This window comes from Dromiciops gliroides, chromosome 4 (assembly GCF_019393635.1).
Source record: "Dromiciops gliroides isolate mDroGli1 chromosome 4, mDroGli1.pri, whole genome shotgun sequence".
Lineage (NCBI taxonomy): Eukaryota > Metazoa > Chordata > Mammalia > Microbiotheria > Microbiotheriidae > Dromiciops > Dromiciops gliroides.
This window is the reverse complement of record NC_057864.1, coordinates 220,452,549-220,468,327: the sequence shown is the minus strand read 5'-3', so window position 1 is coordinate 220,468,327 and position 15,779 is coordinate 220,452,549. Positions and strand designations below refer to the sequence as shown.

At 38.3% G+C, this 15,779-nt stretch overlaps 1 protein-coding gene across 1 annotated transcript in view; it reads right to left on the bottom strand.

The window, feature by feature from the left end:
* DNAH17 (dynein axonemal heavy chain 17) overlaps positions 1–15,779 on the bottom strand; it is a 241,515-nt gene that overhangs the window by 64,833 nt on the left and 160,903 nt on the right. Inside the window, exon 56 of the mRNA XM_043962383.1 lies at positions 14,204–14,437. Coding sequence (XP_043818318.1) covers positions 14,204–14,437 — 234 coding nt within the window. The remainder of the gene's footprint in view (positions 1–14,203; positions 14,438–15,779) is intronic.

Genomic DNA, 15,779 nt, shown 5'->3' with positions numbered 1-15,779 from the left:
ATTATTATTATTATTATTTTGTGGAGCAATGAGGGTCACACAGCTAGTGTCAAGTGTCCAAGGTCGGATTTGAACTCAGGTCTTCCTGAATCCAGGGCCAGTGCTTTATCCACTGCACCACCTAGCTGCCCCCAATGTCTCATATTATTAAGTTAACACAGTAACAATTATACTCTGCTTTCATTGTAAGCTTTGTAACATTTGGAGACTATAGTTGACTAATTACTTGTAATATCACTTTGATCTTGGTAAAAAGTGTTTATGCTAACACATTAGCTATTGGTATGCCCTGTCCTCTCTTCCCCTTCTATGGGAACTGAGGGTAGGGGGAAAGAAGGTGTACATTCTAGGCTCAATCCCAAACCATCTTATTTAGACTCAGACTCATTGCTATCCACTCATTAGAGGGTGGTTGTGTTCCCTATGGTACAAAAGCCAACAGCTGCCTACATGGAGTACTGCTAAGCACCTCAGAATAAGCAGTTCCAGGTGAGTGTAGATTTCTTGGAAGGCTGGAATGACAACTGGGTGAAGTAAGATTCTCCTTACTCATTGTTTTTTTTTTTTTTCTTTTCCCTCTTGATGGGAAAGCCTCTTCCCCCATTCAAGCAAAGACCTGGCCACTATATGCTTGAATAATGTGGAGTTATAACATTTAGATTTCTGACCTTTTATCCAGATCAGAGGTTCTTAACCTGTGTTCCGTGAACTTAAAATTTTGATGAACATATTTCAATATAATTGGTTTCCTTTGTAATCCTATAGATTTTATTTTACGAATTTAGAAACATCATCTGAGAAAGGATCACTAGATTGCCAGAGAGGTTCATGGCACAGAAAAGGTTAAGAACCTCTTCCCCGTATCAGAGTTAAGGGAGTCACATATATAAGAGATCTATGAAAGGTTGGTCTAATTTTTAGACTCATACCTTATAAAATAGTTCAACATTGTTACAGCAATGTCCTATTTCACCCTCCTTGAGTATATTCTTCTTTTATAAGAAACACCTCTTATGTTTCATGACAAATTTCAATGTCATCCTTAAATTTATAGAGATAAAAATAAAAAGGGGTAATAACTTTGTTAAGAATTAATTATTTTTCTAACTTGGGACATGTGTATGTCCCAAAATTTGAGTGATTTCTTATTCTCAAGGATGACAATGTGGCATATATTCATCACTAGGGAACTGGCTGAGACCCAGGCAATAAGGGGGTGAATTGCCTGTAGAGAATTTAAAAATAATAAACATTCTATTTTACATGGAAGTTAATTTGGATTATTCCCAGTTATACAATCAGTCTGACACATGTGAACTCAGCTACATGCATGAGAGTAAGTTGGTACGGGTTTATAATCATTATAGCTCACACCTGAAGCAGTTTTGTGTCTTCAGCCAGTATGGTACTTACATATTCCTGAGATTTAACAGTACATTTCAAATAAACATGTGGACAGTGATTGTAAAGTTGAAGAAATAGAAGTTGAGTTACTTCATTTCTGTCCTTCTCTATGTGACTGCTTTTTTTTTTTTGAGCTTTTGTGTTTAAAATTTAAAACGGTGAAACTGAAGGCAAACTGCAAGGTGCAATTTTTTTTGTTTGGTAAGTGGAAATTTTGGTTCATCAATAAAATACTTTACTGAATTTGAGTAATATCTTTAAAATGGAGTTTCATTCTTTTAAAATTGTTACTTGCTTGTTTTAAAATTAAAGAATGAATCAAGAAAATAAAATGATATGTCTGTGGGATGATTTATTAATTATCTAACAGATACCTTTTGCTGATGTTTTCATTTTATTAAAATTCATTTGTTGAATGAAATCTACTCACCTGGAACTGATTTAATATTTTGAGATGCTGTAAGTACTTCATTTAGGCAGCTGCTGGCTTTCATGCCAAGGGGAACCCATATACCCTCTGATGTGTGGATAGCAGTGAGTATGAGTCCAACCAATAATAGTGAATTTTATTTTATTAAATTCTCACGCTAAATAAGGATTTTATGACTCTCTGACAAACATCCTTACGTTTAAGACTTTTCCTAATTATTTGTATAGCTACTGTTTCATGTAAGATAAACTTTTCAAAACTAAAAGTAATAAAAAATTTCAAATCAACTATGAGAGAACAACTATGTGAAGATCAATTTTTGATGGTCATTGATAAATCTATTGAAGTTTTGTCTCAAAAAAAAAAAGAAACTAGAATGTTATTTATTGCTGTGACAGGTCAATGTATAGGTGTGAGTTTTTTCCCCTTTAAGGAAAAAATACATTAATGTAATTTAAAAAGCATTAATTATGTAATGATGGCACTATTCTATTACTTCCCCCCCTTTTGGTATATTTAATTTTTTTATTTATATTTTTAAACTGGAATGATTATATATACAAAATTCATTAAAAGGAACTTTTGACTGTCTATGTTACTTTTTGGGCTATTATTCATTTCATTTTGAGATCATTTGCTGAAAATAATTTTGTCAGATGGAGGAGAGAGTGTGTTCAAAAATGATATGCTCTGCATATCAAATACTCTGGTACAGCACTGGAATCCACTAAAGGAATGCATTAGGTAAACCTTAGTTCATGTACCATCTTGGAGGACCCTAAGAGGCTATACTGGTTCTAGGTCACCTTTGCCCCAACCGTCTGTCATAGACATAATTTACTCATAAGCACCATGAACCAAGGAAAGGGTGATTAGGATTTGAAGAATAGGGAATATTATTTGCTTTAAATTTCCTTTTGTAGTCCCACAGTACTAACTTGGGCTGATCTATCTGTGAAACTAGTTGGAAAGCTCACAAAGGTGAAACAAGCAGTTCTCTCCCCCATACATCATGAGAAACTTTTGTTAAAAAAAAATCAGAACATCAGTTTTTCTAATGGCAAAATGCACTTTGGAATAGATTAGTTTGTAATTGTTTGCTTGTGTTCAGAATGAACTGGCACTTTCTTTGTAAGAAAGCAGAAATCGTCAAGGTAACTACCCAGTGCACACACAGCCTGTATCCATGCCATGTTTCCCTTTATAGTTTAAGCTGCGAGCCCAGTAACTTAAGTCCCATTCTTAGACAAGATTTTCCTTGTCAGATGTTGATGACCCATGTCTGCCTTTCTCTTTTGATATGCCTATGGTCAATTGGCAATAACGATGAAAACTATCTGTTTTAATGATGGGTCATCATGCCCCAAATGTCTTTAGTTGTTGTTTTTTTAACTCACAAATTGTATTTAACTACATAATCCTTATTATTATTTCTCAGTTCTTCCTGGTATATCATTTATAGACACATGAATCAGCAGAAGTGAATAGTAGTGTCATTAGATTTGATAATTCTCATGAGGCTCTCTCTGTTACATTCCCAAGAAGACAGAAGACCTCTGTTCATATCAGGCCAACAAATATCTACCTTGGGATCTGTCATTAAGGAGTCACCAATTACCTCTTTCATTCCTTCTTCTTCTAGCCATTACTTTATAAATTGATGTGCTTGCAAGCATATCCTGCCTAAAGTCAAGAATTGGCCCCTAACGATAGAAGGAACAGTTAATTCTTGTAAATATAAGAAATTTAGGCTGAGTGCCTAAAATTCACATTATAAAACCATATAATTGGATTTGTATAATCCTATATATAGATATAAATATATACATATAATTTTATAATAATTCTAAAACCTCATAATTAGTAATTTCTAGCAGGCTGGAAAGTCTCCTCTCCTCAGACCAATGGGGTCTTCCTCTTTTCCTGCCCTGGCACAATCTCTCATTCTTGTTTACCAGTTTTTCTTGGCTCCTCAGCCAAGTATCACTCTTTTCTCTCGGCACAGTAGCATGTTTTCTGCCCTAGCCTCTCTTCCCCTCCTCATTCCTCTCTTTTATGGGGTCTGGGAGTGTTGGGTGGGTGGAGGGAGAAAGAAGGCGTACCTTCTAGGTCCACCCAAGAACTATTTTATTAAAGCTTAGACTCAGACTTACTGCCATCCACCAATCAGAGAGTGGATGGAACCCCTGGAATGATATCACACTGGACCACAGTTTTACCAGCTGTAATGTGTCAAGGATGTTGTTCTCATGATGGTTTGTGTAGTATTATGCAGGTATGTTTGCATTTCTGTAGGCAGAGGTATGACATAATAAAAATGCTCTGAGACTGCTATAGTAGCTGTGAAGGTCAGAAGCCTAAAATATTGGCCAACTCTGATTTATGGTGATAATAAGGATTGAGTTAGCACCCCAGCCATTATGAGGAAACCAATTCTATGAATTTAAGAAATAGGCAGGTTGTTGGAGTGTTTCAGGTTGGCCCTTTCAAGCATCATGATAGTTGGCTTGACATGGGATTATGATCCTTCATGTTCTGATATCATGAGAAGGCAAGATATATAAGAATAACTCAAAATTGCTAATACCCCACCTGCTGGAAATGTTTTGGCACCGAAGGCTTTGAGTACTAAAATGAACACATCAGGAGGGCCCATGAAATGGAATGGATACTTTTATTATGTGCCGATCGATATTCATGACAAAATTGTTAATGGAGTTCATCAGTTACAACAAGGGTTTCATGCAAAAGTGAAAATGAGGTTTCTGATGAAATTATGGGAATTTTTGAAGTCATGAAAGTTAAACATGTGAATGTGAAAGATTATTTCATAATGAAACATGTCAAAAAAAAAACAAACCCAAAACGATCTAAGGATTTCAAATGATTTTGAAAGGGAGACAGGGCATACCATGTACTTAAGACTAGAATTTTCAAAAGACTTTTTTTTAGTTTGATAGCATGAATCCAACTAGCAGACCAAATATATGAAAATGAAGTAAGTAAAAAAAACTGGTACCTAATATAATCATCATGAAACAATACATTCTCCCATAGTATTTTTTTTTGCAGGGCAATGAGGGTTAAGTGACTTGCCCAGGGTCACACAGCCAGGAAGTGTCAAGTGTCTGAAGCTGGATTTGAACTCAGATACTCCTGAATCCAAGGCTGGTGCTTTATCCACTGCACCACCTAGCTGCCCCCTCTCCCATAGTATTTGGCAGAAAATGTAAAATCATTCTAAGACTTTCACACAGCTGGATATGTGGGTGCTGTCACCCTAATAAGGACTAGAGGAGGAACATGGAGCCATAAGGGGGTGTTTATCCCCCAAGGACAAGCATCAAACACCACCAGGACAGGAGTTTCAGAGAGTTATTGAGAATCAATGGAAAGAGGCCACTGGCAGGATCATGGCAACCAGGAACCCTATCTCACAGAACATAACAGTGATGATGACTCAAAGATGATGAGTGATGGTGAATCCAAGAAGCACAAAGAAACAATTCAACATCAATTGAAAATTTTGTGACTTGAAAAGTAAAGAATTTGAGGACAAGACAGAACCCAAAAGAAAGGATGTGGACAAATTTCTGGTCTATAGGGTTGCAAGAAATCTAACATAATGAAAGAAAACATAAGTTAGATCAAATGAGAGTCAGAAAGATTAAACGCAATGATAGAATGACAAAACAGTTACATCAAGGGAGGTGACTAAAAATCTAGCCTTTGTACAAAACCAGAAAGTGACAGATCTGGGTAAAATCCATAATTCTTGGCTTAAGCACTTCATTATGGTACATGAATTGCTGTTGTTGTTGAGTTGTGCTGGACTCTTTATGACCCCATTTGGGATTTTCTTGGCAAAGATACTGGAATGGTTGGCCATTTCCCTCTCTAGCTCATTCTACGGATGAGAAAACTGAGGCAAACAGGATTAAGTGACTTGCCCAGGGTCACACTAGTACTAGTGTGTACTTGAGGCTGGATTTGAACTCAGGTCTTCCTGATTCCAGGCCCTGCCCTTTACCCACCTAAAAAGGCACTGTATTAAATTCCTCTGAGGCATAAGCCTGATTCTCACCTTTCTTCCTTTTTTAAAAAATTTAATTAATTTATTTTTGCAGGGCAATGAGGGTTAAGTGACTTGCCCAGGGTCATACAGCTAGTAAGTGTCTAGTGTCTGAGGTTGGATTTGAATCCATTGCACCACCTAGCTGACCCTGATTCTCATCTTTCTTACCAGAATGCATCACATTTATTATCAAAAGATGAGAACACTAATATTCCTTCCAAACAGAAGCCATTTATGCATTTATGTACTTTATACAAAGCATTCACAGTTTGTGTCAATAGAAAAATCTATTAATACTCATAAGGAAAACAACATATCTGAGAAGAAAAAGGATGTGCCCAAAAGGGCCAAAGGTATTTATTTGGCAGTTACTGAAAGAGCTGCCCCCAAATACCATAATGTATATACTCTCTCTTTGCTGATTATCAGAAAGCCTTTGATGCAGTACTACATTCATGATTTATTCATATATTGCAAATATATAAAGTGGTCCCAAGTATAATGAGAACAATACAATATAACTGCATGGATTAAACATGCTACCAACACAATAATGTCAAGAAGAATCCACATAAAACTTGGCAATTTCAGGGAGAACATTTAAGTCCATTACAGTTTTTCCTAGCCTTGGATCCATTAGCATATATTTAAAAATAACTCATGATGGTTTTCAAATTAATATGGGTGACATCAAGCTATATGGCTCCACAGAAGATCAAATTAAACAGCTCCTGTATCACATGGAATTTTTCTCCAATGATAACAAGGTGTCATTTGCACTCAGTAAGTATAAAATTCTTCATGTATGCCAAGGAGAGATAGAGGCTGATGCATTCCAACTCGAATCCAGAGGTCACGCTGAACCAGTGGATGAAAGCAGCAACTACAAATGCCCTGGTCTCCTCTGGGCAAGATGCATCCAGTGCAAAAAATGTCAGGCTATAGCTGAATACATTAAGAGACTCACTGGCATTCTAAAATCAAAGCTGAATGAGAAGAACACATTTAAAGCAATTCACAATCAGGCAATCTCAATTTTAAGGTATACTTTGAGAATTAAAAATAGACCAAAACAGATTTGGAAAGTCCCTTAATGAAAACCTTTACAATATTCATAAAATCAATATTGGTGAAACATAGCTGCTACTAGGTAGTTCAGTGGATAGAGCACTGGGCCTAGAGTCAGGAAGGTCTGAGTTCAAATCCGGTCTCAGACACTAGTTGGGTGACCTTAGACAAGGAATCTCTGCTTACATTTCCTCAACTGTTAAATGAGAATACTATCTTGCAGAGTTGATGTAAGGATCAAAAAAGATAATAATTTCAAAGTGCTTAGCACATAGTCATTTCCTTTTTCCAGCTCATTTTACAGATGAGGAACTGAGGCAAAGAAGGTTAAGTGACTTGTGTCTGAGGCCAGATTTGGACTCAAAATAATGAGTCTTAACTCCAGGTCCAGGGCTCTATGCATGATGGCACCACCTAGCTGCTCTTAGCACATAGTAAGGGCTACATGAATGTTAGCTATTATTAAAACATAGGGTCTACTATAAGGCAGCTATAGAAAAATGAACACTTCCACCTGAAAGAGGAGGAAGATTAGTTAATCAACATGCTTACAGCAAATGACAAACAGGTCAATCTAGAGAAGTATTTTTTGTAATAAACAGACATCACTGCATTGAACAATTATAAAAGCTAATAATAGGCACACATGGTTGGATTTGTCTAATATAATTAAAAAATGACTTACTTTTGGATGGAGTCTATCAAACAACTACAATACAGAAAGAGAATCAAAAAGTTCAGCAGGGGTGATATCCTTATAAACTTGGCCCACAATATACCAACAAAGAAGCATCAGAAATATGACTTTGGGGCACATTTTTATGTGGGCACAGAGGGGCTTATGGTAGCCTTTTTAGGACCAGGTCATTTCCAACAGAAGCTTCAGAAAGGTAGGGATCAATGTAAATTAAGCAAGGGAACAGCAGAAGAGAGTGTCTCACATCATTACAGACTGGAGAAGTTGAACATCCATCAAATACCTATTAAGACACGACCTGGGGGCCATCCATCCATCCATCCATCCATCCATCCATCCATCCATCCATCCATCCATCCATCCATCCACCCACCCACCCACCCACCAATCAACTGTACTAGAATGAAACTATTATGACAGACCAAATTGCTACCCACAATCACATAAACAAAACAATGATTCATAAAACTTCAGAACAAGGTTTTCGATAGATGTAACTATTGCAAATTTCATAATTTCCAAGTTCTGTGGAAAAGAGATCTTTCAAAGGATAGTGACCTGGCTGGGAAGATCAAATTCACATGGAGACTGGATGAGACTGGTTATGTATCATGTCCCTTGTCCTATCTTCTACTGGAGTCATACCAAAAATGTTTTCATTGAACCTACAGTGGATGAGTTCACATCCTATTATTTTTATTCAGCCACAAAAGTCCATAGAACGAGGGTGGCTAGGTGGTGCAGTGGATAAAGCACCGGCCCTGGATTCAGGAGTACCTGAGTTCAAATGCAGCCTCAGACACTTGCCACTTACTAGCTGTGTGACCCTGGGCAAGTCACTTAACCCCCATTGCCCCACAAAAAAAAAAGTCCATAGAACACTGAATATAAAGGAAAACAGGCTAATTATCTGTTACTAGAACTCTCAAAGAAGATGTGAATGAGATAACAATAACAACAATAGTAATTAATGTAGACTCTCTTCTTGGGTCTCTTTTCCCGTCTCTTGATGCTCATAGTTGTAGTTTGGATTTCCCTTGGGGCATGATTATCTTGGATTCTAGGTCCACACTCCTTTTTTTTTTGGTGGGGCAATGAGGGTTAAGTGACTTGCCTAGGGCCACACTGCTAGAGTCAAGCGTCTGAGGTTGGATTTGAACTTGGTTCCTCCTGAATCCAGTGCTTTATCCACTGTGCCACCTGGCTGCCCCCTCTAGGTGTACACTCCTAAAAAATAATTCACAGGTTCCCACCAGGGCATTTACCTTTAATAATTAGATAGCTGACACAAATTCTTCAAAGCAAAGGTATTTACTAAGAAGACATAATAAGAACAGTAGCTACAAAACATTAACCTGAATATCATCCTTCTACAACCACACATAGCATAAGTGAGAATAACAGCAACACAGACAGGTCTTGCTTTCCATAAGTGGACCATTTTTCAGAGCTCTACATAAAGCGATTTTTACATAATGCAAATTTGTCCCCTACCCACACACTTCACTTAGCCTATATAACAAAAACATATACAAAATACCTTTATGCAAGCCATAAAATGTACTAGAATGCCCACATATTAAGACTATACTGGGGGGCAGCTAGGTGGCGCAGTGGATAAAGCACCGGCCCTGGATTCAGGAGTACCTGAGTTCAAATCCGGCCTCAGACACTTGACACTTACTAGCTGTGTGACCCTGGGCAAGTCACTTAACCCCCATTGCCCTGCAAAAAAAAAAGACTATATTATGATAATAAAAAGAATTATGAAATGAAAAGTAAAGTTAATGATAAAGCATGCACAGTATAGAGTATATAGTAAAGTTACCATTAGTGTGCAGTATGTTGCCCCTTCTCCACCCACTGCACCTAGCCTTTATCATTGGTGGTTGGCTATATAACTTTTCTATGACTACTGAGAGATTTTTAGACAGTGGTTCTCTTTTTCCCCCCTTCTATAGTTGATGATATCAAGGAATATTATCCTCAATTAGTCTTTGAACTTTTAAAAATCTTGAAGCATTCGTATCCATCTTTTCAATACAAGAAAAATATCTACTCAAATGATGAAATGCTTCTGCCAACTGTTTTGTTAATGAACCTTTTTTGGTTCAACTTCAGGTTCTGAAGTTTCCCTTTTTTCTTCTGAAATCTTTGCAGCTAGCAGCTCATGTAGATCCTTATTCCACAGTTCTCCATAAAAATCAACTCTTCCATATCATTCTCATCCACTTCTGGCTCCAATTCTTGTGCTCATTTTACAATCTTATTACTCACTTCTTTGAGTTTTTTATCTTTGTCAAATCCATGAAAATTGGAATGAACTGCAGGCACACTTTTTTCCAAACTCTCTTCATACATATTTCTGTTACATTTTCCCATGCCTTAGCATGCCAAATATTATAGAACTTCCAGAAATCTCTCAACATCAAGTCCTTATCTGCATTCAAAAGCTGCAATTGCCTGGGCAAATGTAGCACATAAATAATGCCCCCTGAAATCTCAATCCCTTCCTGATCCATAGGTTGTAATAATGAGGTTGAGTTAGGAGGGTGGTAGACCACTTTTATATTTTCATCAAAATCATCCAGGTGGGGAGGGTGACCTGGGGCATTATCTAAAAGAAGTAGGACTTTGAAAGGAATTCCATTATCATTATAAAACCTCTTGGGAATGAAGGGTGCACAAATCATTGTTCAAAGATGATAAGGGTTATGGAGAAATAATGAACATGTATAGTGTTGCCTTGCTGATTCCTTTCAATGCTTTGGGATTTTCTGAGTGGTGCACAAGAACAGGTTTTAATTTGCAAATTCCAAATGCCTTACCTCCAAGAAGAAGAGTAACTTTTTTTTTAAGTGAGGCAATTGGGGTTAAGTGACTTGCCCAGGGTCACACAGCTAGTAAGTGTAAAGTGTCTGAGGCTGGATTTGAACTCAGGTACTCCTGACTCCAGGGCCGGTGCTCTATCCACTGCGCCACCTAGCTACCCCCCGAGTAACTTATTTTTTAAAGCTGTATGCCCTGGCATAGTTTTTTCCTCCACAAAAATGTAGGTTAGAGATGGCATTCTTTGATAAAACAGGCCAGTTTCATCTACATTAAAGATTTACTCTGACAAGTAGGTACCTACATCTATTATTTTTTGCAGAAACTCTGGGAACTTCTTTGCTTCTTCAATATCTGCACTAACAGCCTCTCCTGGCACTTGCACATTTAGGAAATCCTGAATGATTTTTAAATTGTGCAAATCAACCGCTGCTTGCTTTGAATATCTGTGTTCCTTTACCTTTAAATCTTCAAAGAGGCTTCAAGCCTTGGCTTGAATTGTCATCAAGTTTAAAGGAATATTCTTCTGTGTATGATCTTCTATCCATTGTACAACATTTATTAGAATTCCCTTATTTTCCAGAGGAACTGTATGAAAACCTGGCCTAACAAATCCCTTATGGTAACAGAGATTGAACCTGGCTCAAATGCAAATAGTCAGACATTCCTAAGAACAATAAAAGCACAAACCAAGCAGGCTTCTCCTGAGACATCTGGGAATTTATGATTCTTCCAGAGACATCATTATCTGCTAGAGACTTTCTGCAAAGCTCTCCCCGCTCTCCACCCCCCAAAGCCCTCTCCTTATCACATTGTTTGCTCTCAAGAAATGAGCTATCAGGCTGATTGGCATTCCGCAAAATGTGGAATTAAGGGCATCCTTTGCAGACCAGGGGGCAGTGTGTTAATCAATTAAGACCTAACGGACACATCAAAAAATCATTAACTCTCCAAGGCTTGCAGAACCCCCCTCCCCAAAAATCCCATGGTTCAAGTGCTGAAATACTCTCCTTTCCCAAGTTTGGGTGGAACCCCTCTTTTGAGAGGTTCCCTTACAGCTGCTGAGGAGAATAAATGAGTTCTTGTTTTTATAACTGTGCTCTACTCTGTTTCTGTTTTTGACACCATCTAGTTAACAGTTTTTCCATCTGTAGCATAGCTATTTCTCTTTATTTTGGTAGCTAAGTTGACTTCCTGCAAGCACTGCTTTCTTGGCATCCTTCATTATGGTGTTCACAGTACATATCACAAGGCTAAGTTCGTGTGCTATTGGTGACAACTTTTGTCCATCATATTTTCTAATTATTTTCACTTTCATTTCCAAGTCTATTGGCTTATGCTTACAAGATGATTCACTTTTTCCTTCAAGAGCAGGTTTGCCACCAGCCATGGTGAGAAATAAGGATAACTATTAAACGCAGGGAGAAGCAAAGTATCATTCATTGTCTGCAGACATGAAGGAACTGACTTAGAGATGCTTCTCAGCTTCCCACCACCATTTATTGTTGTTGGGTTTTTTGGGGGTTTTTTGAGGGGCAATGGGGGGTAAGTGACTTGCCCAGGGTCACACAGCTAGTAAGTGTCAAGTGTCTGAGGCTGCATTTGAACTCGGGTCCTCCTGACTCCAGGGCCGGTGCTTTATCCACTAGTGGCACCACCTAGCTGCACCCCCCCCACACACCATTTATTTACAAAGCCTGCATTTTAGCGTCTTATCATACAGCATCTGCTTTGTATAATGAATTTCTGTTTTTATTTTGCAATGATGATTTCTTTTAGAATTCTTTAGGTACTATCAAATTTGTGTAATGCAAATTTATGTAAAGCAAAAACTGTCTGTATCCTGGTATACTGGTAGAGAGGCAATTCTTGCTTCTAGCACTAGGAACCCTAATGTCCTTTCTCTTTTTGTGGTGTTGCTCCCCTGAGGATACAACATCTCTGCTGGGCAAGGTAGCTCATATAGATTCCCCAAGCCTCCTCCTTTCTGCCCCTCAACTCCAAAATGCAAGGGTTAGGGGGCAACTAGGTGGCGCAGTGGATAGAGCACCGGCCCTGGAGTCAGGAGTACCTGAGTTCAAATCCGGCGTCAGACACTTAACACACACTTACTAGCTGTGTGACCCTGGGCAAGTCACTTAACCCCAATTGCCTCACTAAAAAAACAAAAAAAAAAACCAAAACAAAAAAACAAAATGCAAGGGTTAATTATCCTTTGAATTTATAGCTGACCCTCTTCTCTGCTGCCAGGGATTACAATTCTCTGAGCTGCCTCAATCAACAGTCTTTGCTCCCTTTTGGGCATGCTGTCTCTTACTAGATGAATAGCTGTGATCCAAATAGAAGATAAAAACCTCTCCCCACCCAACCCCCACTGTCCTCTGGGGGAAGTGCAAGGGAAACAGGCATGAGGGATCCCCTTTCAGCATTAGGTTCTTCTTCCATAGCTCACTCTCTTCTAGACCACCATGGGTTACATTTATTGATCTCTCTTACCTTGACTATCTCCATAGCTAGAAAACTAACTTTTTAAAGGCTCCTTGAATGTGACCAATCTTCAGAGAGTCAAAGGCAAGCTGCTACCCTCCGATCCACGAAGGGGTTACAATTCATTAAGGGTGTAGTCGTGTTTGCCTTTGTTTATAATATTAATACCTAGTGGTCTTCAAATGAACTGTGGGAGCAGGAATCAAATGATCAAAGGTGTCCAATCCTTCCCCCCCCCCGCCCCCCATACACAGTAATACAATAATAGGTTTCTTTGTGCAAAAAGAGAGGGTTTTGATGGCAATTAAGGACCAGGTCATTAATATAGAACTCAAAGTACCTCAGATTCATCCAATCCAATTCCTTCATTTTACATATGAGGATACTGAAGCAAGGGAAGATAGGTGACGGGTTCAAGGTCACACGGGTGGAATTTTAATCCAGGTCATTGCCACCAGCAACTGCAGGAGGCTTACATTTAAGCAATCAGCATAGATTATACAAGGATACAGTGGAGAAAATGTAGCACTTCATGAAGGCTGTACAAATTGAGCACCTACTAAATATCTAGCAAGACATAACCTGTTGGTTCAAATCATACAGCAGAAACTCATTATCTTTCATAGATTGACATATGACTAATCCCTCTATTACTGATACAGGCTTCAAAATAGGCCACAGTCCTGGAGAACTAAATCAACAAATTGTACCCAGACCTTATCATAGACCAAACTACTACCCACAATTGCCAGACATAACATTGAGAAACTTAAGAAAATTTTTAATAAATGTTTCAATCTTAAATTCTCCCCAAGATATATATATATATATACATATATACATATATATACATATACATATACACACACACATATATATATACATATATACACACACACACACACACACACACATATATATATATATATATATATACTCAAGGATGTTTTTAGGGAGCCTACAGGAGATGAGCATATATCCTAATACTTTCATTCAACCACAAAAAAAGTGTTTTATCCATCTGTCCATAGAACAGTGAATATAATTGCAGGATAGTGAATCTCCTTGGTCTATTTCTATGTGAACTCCCATCAAAAAAGTTGAGAATGAAATAAGAAGAAAAACGAATGGAAGGACCCAATGAGGAGAAAGCCACAGAGCTCACATGATAACCTGAGATGAGTATCAAGATCACAAGTTCCTAGTGTCCTACCTGAGAAGCAGTGCTCTGCAGCTTCATCAAACCATTTTCCAACCTGTCAATTTTGGCAACGAGCTCCTTTCTTTTCTTAGCCAGTAGGTTCTGGTACAGTTTGATCAGCTCCAGAAAGGTCTTGGGGGTGGTGTAGTTATACCGTCTTTCAGTAGCCAGGTAGATTTTGGACATCTCATTGACAGTTGTGTGCACGTAGCTCATGAAAAGGCTGATGGAGTGTTTGACGTCGTTCTACAAAAGCAAGACATAACATTATCCGTAATTAACCAGAATGACCATTTTCTAGGCCTGATTCTGCCTTCCATGGACCCTGTGAATCAAGGAATCTGCTGACTTCTGCCATGATACAAGCTGTATGCTGATGGTCAACACTTTAGGTGGGCATAGTACCATCGTGTGTGTCCATCCATCTGATGGATTCATGAAAGCTCAGGGCATAAAAGCTGGAAAGGTTGCCTCAAAGCATACTGTACAAAGCAACCTCTTTTGACCTACTACAGCTCACACCCCTTTGACCTCTGTATACCAAGGGAGGCCTAACTGGAACAGTTCCACATGCAATGGCTAACCCAACACATGGAAAAGATTTCATTCTCTGCAAGCCCTTCCACTGGGTTTGCGTGTGTGTGACTTTGCAGCTGTTGAACAATACAGACCAGCTCCTTTTCAGAGGAGGCAAAATTGGCTTCGTTCTCCCTTAAAAATGACTTGCCATGCTTATAGGATTTATAACTGGAAGGGACCTTTGAGATGATATTGTGCAATCCCCTCGTTCAGCTGATGAGGACTGTGGCCCAGATGTGGGAAATGATTTGCCCAAGGTCACACAAGGAGCAGAGCTCATATTTGAATACAAGCCCTTAAACTCTAGTTCTAGAGTTCTTTCCAAGCAACCTGTCCTGACTCTGTCTAAAGCACTGATTCCTAAATCTACTTGTACAGCACTCCAGGTTGCTGTAATTATCTCAAGAACTATTGCATTGTATAGTTCTCCAGAAATTCTCTCATTTGTTCTCTCTCTCTCTCTCTCTCTCTCTCTCTCTCTCTCACACACACACACACACACACACACACACACACACACAATGCCACTTTTAGGAGGAGAGTATCATGAAAATAAGTCAATGATATAGTGATTCCCAACCTTTATTTGAAGTTGGGATACAAATCTAGTCACCCAGTGTTATTATATTGGCAAGCACATACAATTCAATGCAATATTTAAATCCAGTTGAATCCAATCCAACTCAATTATTGCACACATTCTATATGCAAGGTACTATATTAGGGATACAAAAACAAAACAAGGAACTTACTTGAGGGGAAACACAGTGTTGTATTCAATACCTTAAGGGTTTTTTTTTTTTAGTCTATGAAAAATTTTAGTTTTGGACTAATTCTAACTCAATGACAATTGAGTTAGACAATTTATCCAAAATTAATAACATGTGGCCCTCTTAGGCAACACAGTTTGTGTCTAGGATAAGTCATGGTATAATGATGACTTCCAGACAGACAATCAATGAAAATAAGTGAATGTGAGTATCCTCCTTTTCAGTGAAAAAGAAACAAA